Raw genomic sequence first — 23,409 nt, forward strand, 5'->3', positions numbered from 1 at the left:
GGCAAGAGAAGACAAAACATTTTTACTTTTATTTTTTATTACACAAGTCCACGATAGAAAATAAGAGTATTAGTGGATGAAACACAGCACAAGTAGATAGCAGGACCCGAAAAATATGTCGTTTTGGTCAGCAAGCAGTGTTATCTTTTCCATAGTAAAGAAACACGTTTGACTGTCACAGTTTGTGTGCTCTAACTTTGATTCAGAGTTTTTAATTGCATATATTCTGTTTAGGGACCTTGATTATTTTGTTTTCGTTTCTTTGTAATGCTAGTAGATCGTTTTTTATTCTGAAGTGCAAGCGGACCTCCAGCAGTCTGTGCTTGTGGCATGGCCTTCTATTATAGCGCAGTCCGCTGGAAGTTCTTTGATACAGGATGGACCTAAATTGAAAATGAAAACAGAATGGGAGATATCAGATATCTGCAAGTTGTTCAACATGTACTTCCCCATTATGTTACACAGAGGAGAACATTTACTGTCTTCACTTGTCTTAACTGTTCTCTTTTTTTTGTGTCCAATATTAATAATCCCTTTTTGACAATTTACTGGTAGATGAAGGTTTTTTTAATGATTTCTATAGCTTTCCAAATTTGTATAGTGAAATAGTAGCTTTTTGATGCTTAAGATAATTTACAATAATTTTGAGGGGTTATAATTCCTTGCACATGTATGCACACATGCATGTATCCACAAAATAGATAATGATAATATTAGTATCTCTACCACTAATCACTTTAAAAAGCATAAAGTTATCTCAGTCTGACACCTCCTAGTAAGCCTTCTAGGTGTTTTTTAAAAAAAATTACCTTTGTCCCTTGTTTACTAAACACTTATCATGGTGTTTTCATAACAAAGTCTACAAACAAACCTAAAGCTCTCAGTACAGTAAAGATGCTGCCCTTAAATGCATTTTTCTTTGGTCATTTTAAGATAGTTTTAAGCTTTGAAATTTCCCATCACTCACAGTGTGTTCTTGTCTCATCATATTCATTAGTCAGACCAGAACTAAATGGAAACTGATTGGATTCTTTTGATCAGATGCAGGCAAAGTTAATTAAATACCAGTGTTTTCTATGGCCAAGCCACTTCTTTGGGCTGATAGAATGCTGACAGCAGTGTCATAAATTCTTGTCAATCTGCCTGTCACTCATTGCTTATGAAAGTGCTGAGAGAAGTGACAAACAAATCTGTGAAATGTTAAGGGAAGAGGAAAGGCATGTTAAATTTTCTTTTCTTTTTTGGTCCTTCTCAGCCTATTGCAGCCGCTGGCCCAGATGATTTTTTAAGGATGCTGGTACTCTTCAAGGCGTAATTTCTCACAGAAAAACTCAGTTGCAATAAGGGAATTATTCCATTCTGTGCTCCATGCCCCCCTGGACAAAATAAACTTAAAATCTAGCTGCCTTTCAGAGCAAGTGTTTCATCAGGATACTAATCCAGAAAGTCAGGAATTTCGATGTCTGCCATACTGAGCAGTGAAGAGCCTCTCAAATGGCCTGTGTCTTCAGTGTTAGGACTGGTCTGTGTGGGAGTCATCAGCTGCTCACCCAGGCTTTGATTGCCCGTTTACGTAACTTCTAGTGTTTGAACGGGGAAAAAAAACCCTGGAATTCCTTCCCAAAGTAGAAAAGAAACACGATCACAAGCTGTTTTCTTCTTCTGTTTAGCATAACTGGCTTAAAGTTTGGGGCTAAAGGTGATTGAGGTGGTAGTTATCTCAGAGGCTGCAGAGCTTGCCTATAATTAGGGAAGGGGGGGAGGAAATTCTGCAACTAAATGTGTATGTGTTTACTTCTGACAAAACTGCAGTAAACGGTAACGGGATGGGGCATATGCAGAGCAGTCCAGGCTTATTTAGCAATGACGGCAAGCAAAGACTGTCCTGTGCTCCTCTGCAGCACAGAAAGCCCGACAGGCTTTACTTTGTTGACATTTATGGGTAGGAGATCTAATTAGAAATAAGAACAATTTCAATAAATAAAAAGTCGTCAAAAAGACACAAAGAGCCAAAAATTGAGGGGAAGGTATTTTACAATAGTTTGATTTTGTGTCATCTTCCCTTGCTTTACAGTTGTGCTCTAAACCAGGAGTCTCCCATCTTAATTTGCTTGCTTAAGTATCGTCACAGAAAGAATTGATCAGCTATTGCAGGAGGAGTTATTCGCTGTCTTCTGGTGCATTCACACAGACCACCAAAAGTGCGCTTCCAGTCCTGCCTCTCCATCTTCCTCGGGTGCACAGTCAGATGCCCTGTTCTGTCTGACTGCATATTGTTAGGAATCAAAATTTGCCTAAACAACAATTCCTGTTTTCTTCTGGAGGAAGAAAACCTGCAAGCCAAATTACTTTTTTCTATACCACTTTGTAACTTGAATGGTGATTTCCTATTCTTAAAAATTGCAGAGAGTACAAGTGTCTCGTAAAGAAGCTCTCGTCATATGAGAACATAGATGCCATCAGGGGACCGGGTGGCAAATTTGTTTGGAAATGCTCTCTTGCTCCCATCCCATCCCATCAATAATTAAAAAAACCCAACCTGGATACTGAAGTAAAACCTATTCATATGACTGCCTTCCAGTATCTAGCATTTTTTGTTGTTTTTAAACAATTTAAATACTTAAACATTTAATACTATGCTGGCGGTTTGCAAAGATGTTTTTGAGAGGAAGTATTGAAGAGAAGTATTGAAGACTGTTGATGTCCAGCTTGACAGCTGCTTGTCTCAGAAGTACGTGCCAGGAATTTCACCTCACTGTTTACTGTTGAGATACCTATTAAATAGATCAGAGTAATTCCCAGAATAAGAAAGTTAAAACTAAATCAGAATGATGTGGGAAAGTAAGATGGAAATGAGCGAGTTCATTGTGATATTTTCTACAGGTTTTTAAATAACCTCATATGAGAGCTCTTAAAAAAAAATGTGTATAGAATTCCGTGCTGTATTTTGCCATTCTTTTAAAGTATGTGCGTTTTATCAATAAAAGAAAACATTAATACAACAAGCGTTGTATAGATAAACCGTGCAGGTTTTATCAGAGCCTGTCATTTTCAAGTTTTTTATCATGATCCAGGGCATATTTAAAATTTGTGAAGTGCTTGTAGATACATTGAAATGCGACATGCACCCCTGTACTGCCACTCCTTTTAGATTACGCAATAAGAAGCACTGCTAGAGCCTTTTCATTATTCCAGCCAGCTCCCTCTCAGATTGTAGTCATAAATCTTTGCAGCTTAGTTGCACTTTCTGAAAAATTCAGGGACTCATAAATTAAAAATAAGATTCAGAATCCTGAGTAACTTTTACATTTCTGAAAAGCTAACTCATTGAAAAATATTTTCATCCCACCTATTTAATTTAAATTAAGTCAGTTTGTGTGTGTTAGGATTAATGTTTCTCCAGATCTGTTCTCGGCATATATATGTCTTAATTTTTAGCTTTTAAGCATAACTTTTCGTGTGATGTTTAACTGCTAGAAGGAGCATTTGATTTTTCACATCTGCTTGGAATCTTTTAGGTCTATTGAGACTGCAGGACTTGAGGCAAGCTCAGCGGGAGGGGTTTTCTGACAGTCTTACAGAATCCTTAGAGAGCCAAAAACCTTGAGACATGGGAACATGGCTCTAGCTGGAGGCACATGAACCAAGTCTGAATTCATCAGAAAAGCTGAATCACTGGATGAGTAACTGTCCCTAACAATCAGATGACATAGCATCATGTGTGTTTACCAGGCATAGCTTTAAAAGCTTTGAGGAAAAGAGTTTCTGAGTACATTAAGCTTTAGGTTTTTTGATTGGATGTACCTCTATGTTTGAGTTGCAAAAAAATCTCTATGCTGTTGCAGTACGTCAAAGATTTTTGTTGTTTGTTTTTGGAAAACAATATGTAATTAGTTATGGTAGTATTCTCTGGATTTAAAAATCTGTACAAGGTAACCTGATCTACTCTGATTTAACATAATGCTGCAAATACTTCTTTCTGCATTCTAGATTTCCGGTTTCTTAACAGTGTTCTTTCTTTCCTCTTGCCACTTTTAATTAATTAAAACAGAATTTTGCTCTAGCTCTAACATTAAATCCACTGAAAGCCTGAAGCTCCGGTCCGCCTTCTGTATGTTGAGCTGGTACTACACAAGATGAACTATATAACATGTTGCACATAAATTTAGTACTAGAAAAATGAAAAAGCAAGTTAAAAATACACGTTCTGTGCTTTCTTAAATCCAGAATTAGTGCTTACCTAGGTAAAGGTGTTCATTATTTATATCAAATATGAACAGATGAAGCCAAAAAGACAAAATGTAACTAACTTCATGAAATTATTTTAGTTGGTGAATAAGTGTCGGTGTTGCTGAACTTCGTTATGATGCAGTAAAAATGTGTGTCTATCGCAGGAGAATACAAAACTTCCTTGTAGTTAAATCTGTCCCTTGAAGTGGAAATAGTTCTGTAATTGTTTTCCAATAGCTAAAATAGCTTTAGAGCACCAGCTGAGCATTCACAAACTTTTACTGCTAGAACTGGAACAGAAAAAAAAATCTTGCAAAAGGGTGTGGGGAAGGGTTCATGTCACAAATTCTCAGTATGTAAAAAGACAGCTGAAAGATGCAGAGTTTGGGGTTTTTTAACTGGTTATTATGTAGTTTCTATTCAGACATAAAGACAGTATTTCGGTCTATTCTAGTTTGGGAATTTCTTTATTTTTATTTTTTTAAATCTAAAACACCTTTGTGTGTGTATAGCGCTTAACTTGATTAATAATATTCAATACAGAGGGAGGTTGGTTCTTCCACATCTACATCCAGTGCTCAGTTAATATGTTTGAAATTAAACTGAGCCTTCCTGATGGTCTCTCAGCAGTTATTCGAAAAGATAAAGGCAAACCACAGCTTACTTGCCAATATTTCTAATTAAAAACAAAAACATAAATGGAACTTGGAATTTTTTTGCTGTGAGAGAACAAAAATTATGACTTAAAGTTTTTATTACACATGAAATATAATTATTGTTTGTGAGCAAACATGATAGCTCTTTATTCTGGTGAACTATTTCTTATTTCCCTCCTTCCATTACCACTCTTGTGTTTTTACATATAATAAGAATGTTTAAACAGAATACGAACTGTAGTTTGTTGTTTATTTTTGTGTGCTATTTAGTAATCCTAGTGCATATCTGAAGAAATATGGTGATAGATTTTGGTTTTTTTTTTTTTTTCTTTTTTTAATCTTTTAAGGTTCCTGCTAAGAGAGATCCAACTCAAAGTACCATCAAAGAAGATAAAGTCCATCTGTTGAAGTACAATATAGGAGATCTAGTGTGGTCAAAAGTGTCTGGTTTTCCATGGTGGCCATGTATGGTTTCTGCTGATCCTGTTCTCCATTCCTACACTAAACTAAAAGGTATGTCAGTGATGCTACAAACATCCAGATTTCTTCAGGTATACATAACCATTATTTTGTGAAAATTCTGTTCTTCATTTTATCTATTCGGTTGTATCAGTAACTGAATCAGCTCCTTGTTGTCAAGAGGAATGTTAAAATCATGTAAACACTATTCTTGAGTGTATAGCAGACGGAGCTTTTTTTCCAGTGTGTCTTTTTAACTCTGACCATTCTCTGAAAGGTATCAAAATTGTGATCTATGAAACTGTGTGGAGTCTTACTAAAAAAATTATCTGATGGTGCTTTCCGTTGTCTTTATGGAGATGCTTGGAGAAGTGATACGGGTTAAAATTTTATTGAAGGCTAATGGGAATTAAATACTCCTGATGATTATGCTTTACTAAAAGCAATCAGTAATTCAGGCAGCTAAATTTTCTGTGATTCATGGAACCAATACTGTTATCTACAGACAAAATTAGTTGATTCTAAATGCAGGGACTACCACGTGTTAATGGAATTTTTAAGTAGGAATCTGTACAATTTCTTGATCTTGTTTGCAGCTTTGTTCTCTGTTCTGATACCTGAAACTTTTGAGGCTTACCTGTGCTGGTTGTAGAATGATAAATATAGGTTGGAAACGACCTCTACAAGTCATATGGTCTCCAAATTAGAGCAGGTTACTCAGGGCCTTGTCCAGTCAAGTATTTAATGTCTTCAAGGATGGAGACTTTACAGCCTTTCTTGGGCAACTTGTTCAAGTGAGTGGCAGCCATTATGGCAAGAAGACTTTTCCCTTTATCTAGTAGAAATTTCTTTTGTTTCGACCTGTGTCCATTGCCTTTTGTATTAGTCTGTGTGAATCAGATTGATTAGGCACAATTTGCCCTTGGTGAGTCTGTGCTGGCTATTTCTAGACACCTTCTTGTCTTTCATGTGCTTGGACATGTCTTTTAGGAGAATTTGCCCCATAATCTTGTAGGCATTGAGAGTAAGCTAGTCAGCCTAGCTTGTAGTTCCCCAGATTGTTTTTGTTCTTCTTGAAGGTGTGATGTTTGCCTGTTTGCCTTTTTCCAGTCATTGGGTATCTCCCCTGGTGGTTGGGACCTTTCAAAAATTATAGAGATCACCCATGCATCACATTGGCCGACACCTTCAGCTCCTTCTGAGGCATCCCATCTGGTCCCATAATCTCATAGATGTCCGATTTGATTAAGTGCTCCCTGACTTTTTCTTAATATGCTGTGGGTAGCGCCTCAGTCTTGCAGCCTTTATCGCTAGACTAAGGGACCTGAAGGCTTGGGGGCAGACGTTACAGTTTAAAAAACAAACAAACAGACGAAACCCAGAGACAGAGAAGGCATAGAGTACCCCAGCCTTTTCTGTGTCCTTTGTCACCCAGTCTCCTGCCCCAGTGAGCATTCCTTAGCCTGCCTTTTGCTACTGTTGTATTTACAGAAAATCTTCTTGCTGCACATTACATCCCTCACTAGTTTTAACTCCAGCTGAGCACTGTAAACTATTTTTTACTACGTTTATGCCAAACTGTACTGAAAGTTTGGAAAACCTGAAAACGGAATCCAGAAAACTTGCAGATTAAGGAGAAAAGCAAGAAGTTAATAGGAATATCAAACCAAAGTAGGAGCACATAACTTTGTTTTGATATTTATGCTTCTGAATACTTTCATGTATTTTATTAGATCAAGCAAAAGTATCAGCTTCCATTGTTATGAACAGAGTAGGGCATTTACTTGTCACTACAGATTTCAGTAACTTTTAACTATGTATTTCCAAGTCTGGGGAGTGTTTTTGTGGTTTTGTTTTTATGTAGTTTTCAAGGGTTGCATTGAGAACTTGGAAAATGGACTAGAATATACATCTAAAATTTGCATTGGAATTACAAATTTCCAATGTGGAGGGACTATAAACATGTAGGATTAGAAATCAGAACAATCTTGACAGTTTGGAGGTGTGGTCTGAAAAAAAATGCAGTTCAGTAGGAGTAAGTGTTGGATTTTTACAGTGGTAGGTGATCAAGCTCGGAAATGAGTGGAAAGCTGCATTTTCGCAGAAAGGAATCTGAGAGTCATAATAACCCATTGTAGTTTTCTCTGCAGAAAGACCAAAGTCACACTGACATAAATTAATAGTGCTGCTTATAAAAAGCATGAAGTAGATCCTTTGCTTTGCCAGTGGTAGCATGGCCTCAGCGGGAGTACTTTGTTCATTTTGTCCTGTTTGGGCCATCTCATTTCCAGAAACGTGGACCAAACAGAGAAGGTTCTGAGGACAGCATGAACAGAAATCTAGGAGTCTATCTGCACAAGCAGTCTGAAGGAACTGGGGCTGTTTAATCTGACAAGGAGGAGCTAAAGGAGAACCCAGTAATTGGCCTTAAGTTACATGCCAAGAAGAAAAAGCATAAACTCTTCTTGTTCTGCGAAGAAGAGAGCTTAGTAGCAATGAATATTTAGACTACATAGTAAGAAGAACTTGGAAGGGATAAAGATAGTGAAGCATTGGGGTGGATTGCCTGGAGAAATGGTGTGATCTCATTCATAGGAGGTTTTAAAGAACAAATTGAATGAGGATCTCTAGGATTATAGCTAGATTCAGTGTTGGTAGTAAACTAAATGGCTAATTGAGAACCCTTTCAAGCATTCATACAATTGCTAGAATGGTTATTATAGACTCCTCAGACAAATTTTTCTTGTAGCAGTCCTTCCAAGTTTTGATCAGGCAGTCTCTGTGATTTTAGTTTTTGGATTATTAGGTCTATTATGAAATAAAGAGCTGGATTTTGAGAGAAATAAAGCTGTTTATTTGTTCGTAACTGAATTACTCTGCTCCTTAAAAGGAGCAAGGTTTTTGCTTCATTATCAAGAATCTCTGTGGTAGCTTTTTATAAGAAACTATAGAAATAGATCTAGCAAAAATCAATGTCATATGTCTGAATGCAACCTGTGGAGTACTAACAGAAAGAAGGGCCCACGTACTTAGAGATGTTAACTTCCATCTCTTTGAAGTAATATGGATGATGGTAATTTCTGACATTTGCTCTGGAGTTGGCTTGGAGCCTGCCTTTTCCTTCAGGAGGTTTGAGTAGGTCTGGGCAGCCATCATAACTGATAAATGCACACTGATGTGCATATTTCCATCAATACTTATTTCCAGTCTTGTATTATCTTCCACCTACCATTTACTCTTGAGGCATTATCAAAAGTCTCCTGTTCCAAACAGAAGAATTCTTTTATCTGGGAGTTGTAGAAATACTCAGCTAGGTCTCTGTATTTCTCATTTGTAGGATTAGGATCAACAATCTGAATTTCTGGATGCTAATACTTGATTTCATCATTCCAGCTGGTTAGACTTGAGAAAAGTTTGTAACTTTCAACTTGCAGGATACACACTTTCATGTAAGAAGGTCCATACTGAGTCAGACTAAAATGCCATCGCATTCAATATCCTGTCTCTGACTGTGGTCAACCACAGATGCTAGGGTGCAGAAAAAGACAATAGTGGTGGGTCCCCAGAACACTCTCCCAAACCTTCAATAATTAGTGGTTCCAGGATTCTGTGAGCCCAAAATGATGTCCTTGTATGTAACAATCTTTAATGAATTCTGTTATTTTATCCAGGAGCATTGATATGAATTCAGCCCACAGAAGATACCTGAGGATTCACAAATAGGTTCAATGATTCTAGTGGTAGGCACTATTATTTAGACTCGTTAATTAGGCAGTTACAGCTGTCCAGCATTATATTGTAAAAGCAATAGAGTGTCTGTGTCTGCTTGGAACTGGGCTGATGGCTGTTCAGAGGCAGATCTTTACAGACGGTTGTAAATGTAGTCTGTGCCATCTCTCTGTCTGCAGCTAGAACATCCTGGTAAAATATGAAAATTATCCTTTATTTCATCATAGATTAAGTCATCGGAGCTCCGTAGTCCCTAGTTAAGCAACATTTTCTTGATGAGGACAAAATAATTACTGTGCAAGAGAATTGCTCCTGACTATGCATTACTGAAACATGTATTAGACTACTAGATTGGATGCATACAGTCCCAAGATCTTTCCCTATGTCATTCCTCTAGATTCTCATATCTGATCTCAAATGAGTCCTTGTAAGTCTAGAAAAGCCAATAATAATAGTGTGTGAAGCAACCAACTAGAAGTATTTGCTGATTAAGGTAGAAGACATGCAGTGTATGAATAACCTAGCAAAATCTAGACCTAGTTTGAAGACGTCTGTAATGGAGAACTGTGACTGTTATTTGTTCTTACTGGGTAGACATCCTTACCTGATTTCCTCTTCTTCCCAGACTAGATGTTAGACATACTGATGTGGTGACACCTTGAAGAACCATAGGTACTGGGGGCGGGGCAGGTAACTGATCCTTTTCTAGCAGGACTGAATTTACAAACACAAAGGTGTAAGTCATCACAGTTAAAACCTTCACTATTTTAAAATGAGACCCTAATTTGAACACTTAGACAACAAATCTGCGAGTTTTAATGAAGGAGGTGCTAGAGTCTTAAGTCTGATTCTCTTACCTCTGCCTTTAAGAAGTTTGTTGTTAACTGTGAACTCTTCGGTGAATTTTGAAGGTCTTGTCTTCCCCCTTCACTGTAGAATAGCTGAGATCTTTAGCAGGGGAAGGTTGTATGCCTATATCTTACTACAGTGAGCCAGTATTCCTCTTTACAGTGTTAGAAGAATGAATGTTTCTTGTCTAGGTTTCAGAATTGTCCTGTTATCTTCCTGCTCTCCCTTCGACCACCCAAATCCTTTTCATTTCTTGCTTTGATTCCTTAAAAGCTTTCTTAAGATGAAGTTGTGATTGCAAGTGTTAAAACTAGCTATTCAAGAATATTAAAAGATAAAGTTTAGGCTAATCAGAGATAAGGCTGAGTGCACAGGCTATCCAAACTTTGGAAACTTTTTCAAATGTAGCATTTTCAGAAATAACCAGGCCTAAATGTAAGTTAATATACATGGAAAGCACTGACAGATGATTGTAACCTTAAGTTAATTTAGTAAAGCATATTCTTGTTTGGAATTAAACTATTGGGCTTTTGTGTCAAACTTCATAGATTATAGCTCAGAGACTTTCAAGATGGTTAAGTGGTTTTTTGAAATGTTAACCGGTTGTACTGTGCTTTTGTCATGATAATTATAGTAGCTTACAAAAGACTTCAAGTCTGAAAGAGACTGTCTGCAGAGAACAACCTAAGTTGTATCTTAAATACATTCGTTTTTAATTTTCAGGACAGAAAAAGAGTTTTCGTCAATATCATGTTCAGTTTTTTGGAGATGCCCCAGAGCGAGCCTGGATATTTGAGAAGAGCCTTGTGCCCTTCAAAGAAAAAGACCAGTTTGAACAATTATGCCAGGAAAGTGCAAAACAAGCCCTCACTAAAGCAGAGAAAATAAAGGTAAGAGGCTACCATGTCAGACAAGATTTGCAGCTTTTTATTTTACTGTTACAGCTGTGTACAGATATAAATAGATATTCTGGAAAGCTTTAAAGACAGCTTGTTTTACAGAGGCTTGTAGTGTTATATGTTACTTATAGATTCGAAGAATGGGATGGTTTACCACTGTTGGTTACTTTTTAAAAATCAGTACTCTTCTGTTTAGTCATTGATTCATCGGTGGTATCAGTACTATCAAATACAATTCCATTTGAATGTTTGAATTATACTTATGCATTACACTTAGTCTCTTGGAATTGTTTTGTGTTAATGTTGGCATTTTGAAATCAAAAGTGGGCAAATTTCTCACACTGTCGTCTTATCTTGCAGATGTTAAAGCCTGTTTCAGGAAAGCTGCGGCCACAGTGGGAGATGGGTGTTAAGCAAGCAAGTGAAGCAGTAGGCATGACAGTGGAAGAACGGAAGGCCAAATACACCTTCATCTATGTTAGGGACAGACCTCATCTTAATCCTCGAGTGGCAAAGGAAGTTGGCATTGCTGTGGAACCATTAGAGGAGATAGATGAGTCATCTTACTCAAACGAAGAAACCACTCAAAATCTGAAATCGATGAAGGAATCTGGCATTCCTAACAAGAGGAGGAGAAGGACATCAAAATTGTCTGCCACTGATGATACACAAGAAAGCAGTCAGTCGGGGACTAAGAATACTACTCCTCAAAAGTCATCCGAACAGGCAGAATCCAAAAGAGGGATAGGCTCCCCTCTCAATAGAAAGAAAACTCCAGCATCTACTCCACGAAGCAGAAAGGGCGATGCAGTATCTCAGTTTTTGGTCTTTTGTCAGAAGCACAGAGATGAGGTTAGTCTCTTTTAGCTGTTATTGTTGTTGATTGCCTCTTCTGATTTCTGTACCTAAAGAAACTTCTTTACTTCAGTTGACAAAAACTAGTTATTACTGTAGAATTCTCTGGGCTTGACAAGGTATGCCTGCATCAAATCTTAGTCTAGACAGGAACAGAGAAAGAAGGGAATGTAGATGAGCAATATAAACAAGGTAGTGATAATGCCATTGTACTTTAAGCATAAGTCATGTTAGTATCTTCCTACATAACCTAATAGTCCTTTGTATTAGCCATAATTTTTTTTAATGGATGTAAAATATTGTAGATATGCATACATATGCTCAGGCAAATATAACAAAGGTTATGCTGTTTATGGCAATCTTACTTTGTAGTTAGCTTGTACATTGTTTCTGAAGATGTGGCTCAATTCCTTTGGTTTGTTCCCTTGTCTTTGAACTACTCAAAAACTCGATTTACCCGCCTATAATCTTTTGCTGAGCTTCAAAAGAAGCTAGTTAACAAAGCTTGTAAAAATCACTTGTCAGTGTGCAATCTGCTGGGACAGAAACTATGTCCTCTTGAGAGGATTACACTCCAGGACAAGGTAGAATAAATAAATACCTTAATATCAACATTTCTTAGGAAGACTGTTAGAGGTATAAAAGCAGTACTGCTGTTCTAGCTCATTACTTCAAAATCATGACCATTGTTTTTCTTCCTTACAACTCTCTGCTCCATTTGCAGTGCAATTCCATGCACTGAAAGAAGCATGAGTTCTCATATTTTCTTGTAGTTGTACTATTCCATAATACCCACAGAAGGACCAGAAAGTTAGTCGTGACTTTGTCACACTGCTTAGCTACTGAGTGGTTGACTTCATTATAGGATGTTTGTATTAGAAAACATTAATAGATACGAACTTATAAAGCAAAACTGAAAAACAGATTCTGTTGTATGGAAGTCAGTTAGTTGTGGTTCAACTTAGGATCTTTTTAGATCATTGCAACTTAAGCTAACATTGAGAATGAAAATGAACACAGCGTTAAATATACCTTTTAGTGGCTTTGGTTAAATTGACAAGAGCGTTGGCAGTTCAGTTTGCTGGCTCCAGAAAGGAAAGGGTTTTGTAGCCAGACTATTAAATATAGATTTTAACATATTCATTATGAAAAGCTGTATGGGTAAATCATCTGTCTCATGTTTGAGAGACCTGAGTTCTGTTTCCAGTCCTTCTATAAGTAACTGTGTGTCTTGTATAATGGCAAGGGGGAATTTCCTTGGCCTTTAAGGTAGGTAGTGAGAAGTCTTGTGCAATATTGAGGGACATGAAATTACTTCTCTGGAAGAAATGAGATTATTATGACTGGTTTTATGGACTCTTAGCCAAATGTATCTTACCACAGAAGAGACATGCTGAGTCTCTGATGTTATATTTCTATTTTCTGTGCCAGTTATCAAACTTCATTCCCTACTATGATTATACTGTAATTCTCAAATTAAAAGATGGAAAATATGAAGACTATTACAATATTTGACATTGAGGAATTGCTTTGTCTTCAGTGTCATTTCAGGAAACTGAAAAACTTGCATGAGCTTGAAAATCACACTGATGATAGTGGCTAATATTGCACAGAGTTGTAAGTAGAAGGAAGAGAGTTTCAAAATATTACATATATTTAGAGAGAGGACATCCTACCATTTCTGCCTAGAATACCTTTTAATAAGATCAGTCATGAAAACCCAAATCCACCTGATTGTGGGATCCATTCTAATAGGTACAGAAGCACTTCTGTGCGTAGAACAGAACTAGGTTAGGAAAACTGCAGATATCAGGTAACTGCAGATCACAGTCCCTCTCACCGACCAGGGCAGTAGAACCTGAGTTTCCTTTCTCTTGATTCGAAGTTAACTGGCAAAGTGGGGAAATGCCATTTTAGATATTCATGCTTGTTGCACAGAACCTAAGTTACCTGAGTTTAGTTAACACTTCCAGCCTGTCATCTTGCTTTTAAAATGGCAGTTTTGTGCCTTCAGTGGAAGGTGGAGATTATATCCAAACTAGGATTTGGAGTTTCCCCTTGCGTTAGGCTTATCTGGTTCAAACTTGCATGGTTTGCTTTTCATCCAAGAGTTTGTTTTGTTGCTGTTGAAGATGTTCTGATGCTTTAAAAGGAGTGATAACATTGGCTAAAAAACAGACCTGTTTTTGAGCTATTTATATGGGTGGCATCTGAGAGTTTAGTGTATAGCTGCTTTAGTATTTGCATGTAGAAACTTAGAAGAAAGGAAAACTATGGATCCAGAAGAGGCTTTCTGGCCCCCAGACTTGGGAAGGGATAGAAGTGAATGGAAGGGAGTGACTGAAGACTTCTCTTTTGGAGCCTCTAATAATCATGAGCTCTCTTAAAAATAGAGCCATTTCTGCTTTGTCTTGCTTGGAGTCAGGCTTTGTACGGTAGTAGGATTCATATATTGGTTTGGTTTTATTGATTACTACTTTTTGTGTTACTTTTCTGGGGATAGGAGGGTGAGGCATAGTTGAAATTTTTAGAAATGAATGATGGCTGCTGGAAGACTAGATGAACTGCTGGAAAACATTTTTAATGATTTAAGAGGCATGCTTCCCTGAGGGAAGCGTTGAAAGCTTGGAGCACTTTCATGGTTGTAGTGACGCATTAAGTATTTTGTGCTGTTACCAAAGGAGTAGATATGTTTTGTACTATTGGCATTCTTATGTGCTTCCCCGGTGAAATATAACCATAGTAATCATTAGAAGGGAATGTCTGACTTGAGATAAAGGTATCGTTCAGTGAGAGGCGGACAGCTATGCTGTTTATATTAATTCATTGATTTGGGCCTTGAGTCTGTTTTGAGGTAAATTAAGAAATAATTTCACTAGCAGGGTTTACAATTGAAGATTTCTGCATGCATAAGGAGTTTTTGAACACCAAGACAAATAAGAGCAACGGTAATACACTTTGCTTGGATGAGCTAAGACGTGCCTGGTTGTCCTGGTTTCGGCTGGGATAGGGTTAAATTACCTAATTACCATGTCTTCCACACCTATAGTGATATTAATTCCCAGATCCAAGAAAAGATCTTCCATGTGTTCTGTAGCATAGTCAGACTTAGAATAAGTACCTGGGAGAAGTGCATAATTTTCATGTACATCAAGATACCCGATACATCATTTCCAGTATGTATGCCAGGATTGAGTATTACAGTATGAAGACTTTGGAGAAGACTGCTGGGCGTTTTCCTTGGAGGCCTTCTTTGCAAGGATCCCTTAACCATTAAGAACCATGAGTGTCTTTTGCTTGTGATTTCACAGCGCTCCTAGTCAGTTGAAAGTTGTTTTTATTCCTATTTTGATGGGACTGGAGGTGATGTTAAACTGTATCTCATTTGTGCAAACAAAGCTACTTATTTCTTAGAGAATTAAATAACTCTGTGCCCTAGTTGAGCACAATGAACTATACACTTAATGGCAATGGTCAAAATTGATGCTAATTCACTTTCACAAAGAAGTGAGATTTGTGGGAGAGGTATCTTGTGGGTCTGTCTACATTCTCTCCTCTCAATAACTTTTTTGACATTGTTGGATTTTAATCAAATTATTGAGTAGAGACCTCCAAAGGTAGTTGTATTTTCCAAGCTTTGTGCTATGCCAGATAGAAGCAAGAGAATTCTTAGTACTCTACTAGGGGGGAAATTACAGCATGAGTTTCCCTACTAGACACTGAATAATCCCAGTGGAAGGAAGGTAATACAACTCTTCTAACCCCTGGAAAAACTTCAGTCACGCTTGTATCTTGTTTGACAACAGGAAATGCAATTTTAAGACACTTAAGTTCTAAGAAATTAGGTTTAATCATTTCCACTTATTACCGAAAATTTGTATTTCTGTTGTGTTGAATGGTGTTACTGTTTGAACGCTTGGCTTTGTTGGCCTAGTTTTTATTTTGCTCTGTGATTTTAGGGTATTGGTTGCATCACTCCAGGAATAGGATTTTGGGGAATGCTGCGTAATGAGATGGGGGGTGTTTTTAAAGCTACTGTTTCATTTCTGTAGATCGTACAATCTTAGAGTTTTCTGACTTCTATGATTAATCAAATCTGGTTTTCCTTAAGTAGAAGTATGGGAATACTGAAGGAGTTTGGGAGGATTTTTTCTTTGTTTTTAATACTGGATTTTCTGTTGTGTTGAATAAACTTCTAGAAACTCTCTTAAATTCCATGTTGATGGCTATTATGTGTCATGCTCATCTTATTAAGAAAAGATGCACAGCTTTTTGAGTGCCTAATATTCATATACATAGTATAAAATGATGAATTAATACAGGAAAATGTTGCATCAGATGCTAGCTCGTGTAAATCTCTCTGCTAAGATAGGTGTAATGAATTCTATGTTTAATGAGTTCTCCTATGAATTGATGGATGTCTTTGTAGGCAAGCATATATTCCAATATTGCTTGTCTGTCTTTTGTGGTGTAGATTTAAACTTCATCAAGAAATAATACAATTTTTTTTTAATGACCGCAAGACAAGATTTACACTTACTCCATTTTTTTAATGTTAAAAGGCAAATACATACTTCCAAAATTATTCTTAATACTGAATATGCTAGTAGTGGTTTGGGTTTTTTTTTAGAGAGACAGAGAGAGAGAAGTGGTTATTCAAAGAAAAACTGGATACAGAAGGTTTTAATCTAGTTCTGTCTGCATCAGAAATGCTAGATAACTTGTTTGTATCCAGTTTTCCAAAGCAATAGAAGTATGTACGCCATTCTTTTCAATGGTCACCTTTTTTTAATACAACCCTATTTCTGCATGTATAGGTGGTTGCTGAACATCCAGATGCTTCAAGTGAGGAGATTGAAGAATTGCTCGAATCGCAGTGGAACATGCTTAGTGAAAAACAGAAAGCTCGCTATAACACAAAGTTTGCCATAGTGACCTCTCCCAAATCTGAAGAAGACTCTGGTAAACGTAAAACTGTGCTAGTGTACTCTAACTAAATTTGATATACATAGTGGTGTTAAACTAAGCACATATTTGAGACCTGTAGGGAAAACAGCTTTCACTGTTTTCCAGTTTTAATTCTTGGTGTTTGTGCCAATAGCAAAGGAATGCCAATGGTTACAATAAACGCAACCCATGAAGTCTACATTTCTTGCTCATTGTTCTGAAAAGTTGTTATATGTAAACCTTCTACTGTTTAGAGATTGCTGATTTCTCATTCTTCTTCTGCCCATAAGCAGCTGCCATTGCATCCACTGCCTGATGGAGTGGATGGTGGGAAGGGAAGACGAAGTGTTACTACTAGTAAAATTTGAGGGGTTTTTTTTTGTAGAATAGTTAGGAAATGGTTTAAAAAGTTTAATCAGTGCTACACGTTTTCTTCATATGTACCTAAAGTATATTACCTCATATCATCATCAACTCAGGAAGTATTCCAAACTTTATTCTGAAACTTTCATCGTTTGGGATTTTATTGTGCTACTCAAAGTTTTTAGGACATTGTACAAGATTGCGAATACTTATTTTTTTCTCCTTTTATTTTTTTGTTGCTGTTGTCTAGCGTTTGGTTTTGATAAACAGTCTCAATTATTTTGCAAAATATTTGAGGGGGTTTGGAGTCACTTATTTGAGAAAGAAGGAGGAAGACAGTTTGGCATTTGCATGAACTTTATCAAATTTAACTAGCTATCATTTTTCAAATTTAAATAGCTTTACAGCACTGTAAGAAGACTTACTATGGAAGTATTAGAAGCCAACAGGTGCTGCTTTGGGCAATGACAAGAATGAGAGGGAGTGTTTGAAAGTTTGTGAGACTTGGAAAAACTTGTATAAAAATGGCAGTCAGTTTTGTTAACTATCTGTGTGTGTGTGAAATAACATCATTTTGTGGAAAATTGAAAAGTTTTTAACTTTAAAATTTAAGTGTCAAATATTTGGATATCAGTTTAAAAAAAAAACACATTCTGTATCTCTCAAGGTTCATCATTGAAGAATATTGGAGAGGCCAAACGTAAAGTGTTTCAAGACTCACCTAAAAGGAGATCAAGATCCAGAAGTAATTGAAATTTGTGTTGTGTGCAAATAGTTCATCGTTATAAGTAGCTATTGAGTGTATTTTTTTATGTAATCGCCCACGTATCATAATCTCTTTATTTTATCTCAGATGTTGTCTTCCTTGACGTTAGAATTTTAATGGATCCCAAATTAAATATCTAAACACTGTAGTGCTGAATTTTGTTCACCTTCCTCAGTGTCATATTGCAAGAAATGTAATTGAAATTGTACCTGTACCAGGTGTTTCTAGTACATATATTGTGTACATTTATAGTTATCTGCAGATGAAAACATGTCAGTTCAATCGTTCCCCTACCCAAATCCTCTTATCTTAAACTTGGAAGAACATTGTGGGATTTCTTTTGCTGGCTTTTTGTAAGTAGCAGGTTCTCCTGGAGCCATTTCAGTCTGCTTTGTGGATTCAGAGTCTGATGATAGAATATGTCCTAGATTGTTTAGATGAGAACATTAATTTGAAAATTATCGATATTTTCAAGTTGCTATATTTTTAATATTTACAGCTATTTGTTCCCACTGAAATGGAATGGTTGTAGCTGTAGGGCAATTTTCGTTAAGTAAGTAATTTTCGCAAGTTAACGTATTTGTGCCCCTGGAGCTTGCAATCTTCATACTAATAATACTCTATAGCTTCATAAACTAGAGAGTACTGGAGAGTGTAATAATGTTGTCCTTTCATCCTGATGAAACAGACCACTTCCTAAACCTTCATCTACCTTTTTGAGGTACAGCAAGTGCAAACAATAGCTGAATCTGTGGAAGGGGTATGTAGGTTAGTCACTGATCTTTGTAATTTAGCAGCTGCTTGAATTTTACAGTGAACGATCATCTAAATATGTGAATAAGTCCATTGGTTTAAAATGACCAACGTGATTCTGTTCTTAGGATTTTGGTTCACAAAGGAAGGAGATCTTACGGTCTCCCGTAAAATATAGGTAAGCTTGTTAGAGAGAGTCTGGAACTGCCATACCAGAAAGAGAGAATTAATGTGTGTGGTTGGTGATATCTTGTGTTTTCCAGAGGCCCCTTAATAGATGTCGCCAGTATCTTCATATGTATCATTTGGAGAACTTAAAGGAGACTTAAGGCGGAGACTTAAAAATTCATTTTAGTGATAAGACATTGTGACAAAGTGGCAGGAGAGTTAAAAGCTGTATGGATCAATCATGTGCAGTCTCACGATATGAAACAAATGTTGGGCAGTAATATTCGGATCTTAAACTAGTGCTTCTACAGGTAGACTCATCTTTGTAAAATAACTTGAGTGTGAAGCAGTTGATTTGGATGTGTTCTAGAGTTAGTCTTCAGCACCAGAAACCAGACCTTAAGCATTAAGAGGTCATCAAACTGTGTTAATGTTTAACCATGTTTTAAAAATAATGACTGAAAGAAAAGTAACTTAAATAACTAGATCAGTTCAAAATAATTTGAAAGTGGGTTTTAGATTATTTTTCATGTAAGTTTCCCCCATCCCCCATCCCAAGGTAACTTACATGGAAATAAAAGAAACCAAAAAAAGAGGACAAAGGAACCTACAGAAGATTTTGAAGTTCAGGAAGCACCTAGGAAAAGACTCAGGATGGATAAACAGAATAATCGGAAGGTAATTATGTCGTTGGTTTGTTTGGGTTGATTTATAGCAGCACCAATCACATTGCTGTAGTTAAGTTTGTCAGCATTTCCGTTTTCAGGATTAAAAAAGTAATGTCTGTATATCAAACCAAAGTGTTGTAAATATTCAGAGATACATGTGAGCTTATCGCTGTGGGCTTTTTTTTCTTTGGTTTTGAGGATGGAGCTATGACAAGTTGCACTTGCTACTTAAACTGTGGTGAAAATGTATGCTGAGAAAATCTGTTTCCTGAAGGAATGTGCCGAGGCATGACCTTTCCGTGTTGTCATGCTTTGTAGTTCTTTTTCTTTCCTCCTGAATTGGAGTTCAGAGATGTATACAAGAATGTAAAAAAAAATCTTTAGTCAATACTTAATTTAGACAAAAGTGGGGGGATAGAGGAAAGCAAGTAAAGCAAAACAAAAAAACTACTGTTCAAGAACTGGAAGCCTATAGAACATTTTAGAGTGGCATGCTGACCCATTTCTTAAGTTAGGAAACGGCAGTAAATATTGCAGTATATTTATCGTAGAAATCACAGGCTGCTTTTCAGTTTAGCTTGCTTGTGAGAATGAGAATTTTCCTTACATAGGTCACTAAAACTATGTATATGGATACAGCCCAAATCTTTCAGAGACTTAAGCATAGGTTTATTTAGTCATGGGTTTTACTTGTGTGGAAAGCTTAGCTCACAAGTGTTTTCAGATATGTTATTACAGTATCATACTGTAATGTGAGTATTGCAGACCTCATCTCAGGACTTTAGTGGTACAGCAATTAAATGAAACAACCTAATATAGGGAAAGGTAGGGGATTTATTTTTTAAATTAATTACGGAGGTCACATTTGTAGATGTCAGTTTGTTTGGTAGGCTGGTTATTTTAGTACCTCTGTTGATATTGTGGATATTCAGACAACTTGTTTAGAGTTTAATATAAAAAATTAATAGAAATTCAGATAGCCAGGCTTAATGAGCTTATTAGCAAGGGACAAAGATAATTCTTAGAGAAATGTTGTTACCTTTGCAGAAAGAAGGGCCAAAACTGGTTTTTGCACTTCTTGCCCTAACAGATTAGGCGTTGAATATTCGTCTTATATTCTAGAAGTTTTTTGACCCTTTTTAAACTTGTCTAATTGATTTGAGTTCATTATAATACAATTATAATGGAATAATTACGTTTACTTATTGTAATTCCTGCTATGAAGTCCTTGTTTTGACTGTCCCTAAAGTTACTTCTTCATTGTCCCAGCAGCATTCGTACACTACAATTAGCCTACATTATCACAAGTAGAATGAAAGGTGGCTGCAGTATAGTTCATGCAGAGGAGGTTCTGGTATCTTTGATGCTGTGATGCAGATGTGAATATTAACAGGCAAATAAATAAATAAATGAGATGAATGATTCCCATAAGATACATACCACTAATAATGCTGACTTAGCAATGTGCATTTAAAAAGTGTTGTCCTCTATCTGATCCGTTTATCAGAACTAGGTACAAGGAATCTGGTGTGTGTAAATATTAGGTAACTTGGAAACTCTAAATGCATATAGCAGTGGTTTTGCTTCTGTCCACAGAAGGGTCAGATATTGTAGAACGGTTGCTTTGCGGTTCCTTCTATGAATTATCTCTTAGTCTTTTTCCTGCCATCACCAGCCCAGGGTACTTCTAGCTGTATGTGCTGCTGCTTAGTAAAACTTTCAGTGAATGAGTGAAAACATCTATGTAATGATTCAAAAGAGCAAACACTAACCATACACCTTCCTTCTGCTATTCCCAGTTTACCTGCAGGCTTTTGTTACAATCATTTTGGATAGGAGGAGCTTTAATGACTTTTTTTCATGACATTTTACTTCTTGCATGAGAGTTGTGCATTATCCTCTCCTTTTTGTCCTTAATTCTTATTTACGAAATTTGAATGTTTCTGCACAAAGTAACCAAGTCATAAGTACCCATATGGAAGTTTTGAAAAACTAATTCGTTCATCAGTGCTTTCATGATGTATATAAAATGCACATTAACAAAATGGGGGTTCTGTAAAGCATGCTTTAAATTTAAGAGTGAACTGTACTGTACATTTTCTTTCGTTTTTACACAGAAGTGTAACAGTAATCTTACAAAACTGATATTGGGAGCCTCGAGTGACATTAGTGGTAGGGCGTCTTAAGTCTCTTTAGAAGTCAGTAAAAGCACAGTGTAGCACATCTGTAGTACAGTAGCCATTCATATTTATTTTTACAAAGGAAGCCAGTTCTCTGGCCTTTGAGGTGTTCACCTGCACATCTTTTGTAAAACTGAATGTCAGATGGAGAATATGAAAAAGTGTGTAAAACCTTCTGTTTGGTAGAATTCCTCTTATTGATCAGGGGAGCATTTGTCAGGTTTAAGCATTCTTGGCTACAATTTTAGTGACATTACTTGAATGAGTTTGTAAGATACAAAAAGAAAAAAAAATAGTGGCATGTGTAAGGAACAGTATCTAATTTTGACAAAGCTTTGACAAAAACTTCCCCGGTTTTCGGCCTAAACTTTTAATGATAAATTCTCAATCTGGAGCAAATTTATGTGTTGTTTATGCTCCCTTGAAAATAGTGGTTTTATTTTGGAAATGCTGAAACAATCTTAACCATAGTAATTTAAAAAATGGCACTGCTATAAGTTGTGGAGTTGAAAGCAAGCCTCTCTCAGACTTAAAATTCTGCACAGGGTTTATTCTCAAATTTATATACTAGTTCTGCAGTTTACCTTTAATAATTAAAGGTTTTAATTTTACCAGTTTAGACAAAGAATAGTAAGGATAATTTACATGTTCCATGTTCATTTAGAGCTCCCCTTTTTGATATGCTGAGTTTGGGATGGATAAGTGGGATGCTGGAATACTGTGTTCTTTAATTTTTCTCATTTGTTTACGGGTTTGTACCCTGTGCTGTAAATGAGTTTTAAAAATCACTTAAATGGGGCTAGCTTAACTACATTACCATTCAGATATTTGTAAAGACACTTTCTTTTTAATAACATAAATCCAGAAGTAATTGCCAGTTTTATCCAACCACTCATAAATTAGGAGTTTTTTTATTTTTTCATATTTTTTTTTGTGACAGAGGGAGACAAGCAATGACAAAACAGCAAAAACAAACTCTTCTAAGGTCACAGAAACCTCCTCTTCACAAAAGAACCAGTCAGGTAATGTGGTCAGAATAAGTTTTAATGTAACTTTTTCAATTAAATAATTTTAAAATAAACAGGTTGTCTGAGGCAGCCGGCTAAATTTTGCTGACGCAATAACCACTTACAGCCACTATGCCAGAGATGGGGGGGGGAGCGTGCCCTCTTCCTTCACTACCACCATTTTGCAACATTATACTTGACTGAAATTGTGTATTGCTGATTTAGAGCAGCAGTTCACAAGTTCACCATTTGATGGCACCAAATTAAAGCTATTGCCCTGTGATCTTGGTGAGCAGTGATAAAAATCCTACTGCTCCAATTTGTCATTGTGCATTAGCCCAATAAAACAAGTGCAGTGGCCATCAATGTCATCAGTTACTATGCGATTTTAGTCCTTTTAAATGATGCTTGATGGGAGGCAGTGTGGAGCACGAGAGGGAATTCTAAATAACCTTGGACCAAATCCAAAAGTCAGACTTGTTAATGATGCTCAAGTTTAAGGTAACTTCGGTAAGAGCATGTCTCTTTAGGTATTATAATGACATGCCAAAGACGAGTAAGCTTCAGCAAGTTCTGCGCAATGTAGAAGTGGTGACGTGCCATAGATAATGTCTGGTACCTGGCTCCTGTGTATAACCTTTCTCTTAACAAAGTGTTAGTGGTACTCAGATTGTGATGAGATCACATAGGCCTTCTAATGTTTATCTGAGGAGATAACTGTTACCTCTGCTTTAAAGAGGTCATAAGTCACACGATATTTTGATTTTAATAGAAATGAGCCGAAAAAAATTGGGAAAACATTTCTTAGCCATTTATAATATATATTTGATTAATAGAAACCTCTTTATTTTTAAAATCAAGCCAAAACACATGGTTTCAG

General features: G+C 36.6%; 1 protein-coding gene across 8 annotated transcripts in view; it reads left to right on the plus strand.

Moving 5' to 3' along the window:
• NSD2 (nuclear receptor binding SET domain protein 2) overlaps positions 1-23,409 on the plus strand; it is a 76,135-nt gene that overhangs the window by 25,848 nt on the left and 26,878 nt on the right. For all 8 annotated transcript variants that reach the window (XM_075148552.1, XM_075148557.1, XM_075148558.1 and 5 more), the window contains 7 exons: positions 5,234-5,399; positions 10,647-10,813; positions 11,183-11,674; positions 16,495-16,639; positions 17,655-17,732; positions 19,234-19,352; positions 22,463-22,544. In XM_075148552.1, the coding sequence (XP_075004653.1) occupies positions 5,234-5,399; positions 10,647-10,813; positions 11,183-11,674; positions 16,495-16,639; positions 17,655-17,732; positions 19,234-19,352; positions 22,463-22,544 (1,249 nt within the window). The remainder of the gene's footprint in view (positions 1-5,233; positions 5,400-10,646; positions 10,814-11,182; positions 11,675-16,494; positions 16,640-17,654; positions 17,733-19,233; positions 19,353-22,462; positions 22,545-23,409) is intronic.

Source organism: Calonectris borealis, chromosome 4, assembly GCF_964195595.1.
Source record: "Calonectris borealis chromosome 4, bCalBor7.hap1.2, whole genome shotgun sequence".
NCBI classification, from domain to species: domain Eukaryota; kingdom Metazoa; phylum Chordata; class Aves; order Procellariiformes; family Procellariidae; genus Calonectris; species Calonectris borealis.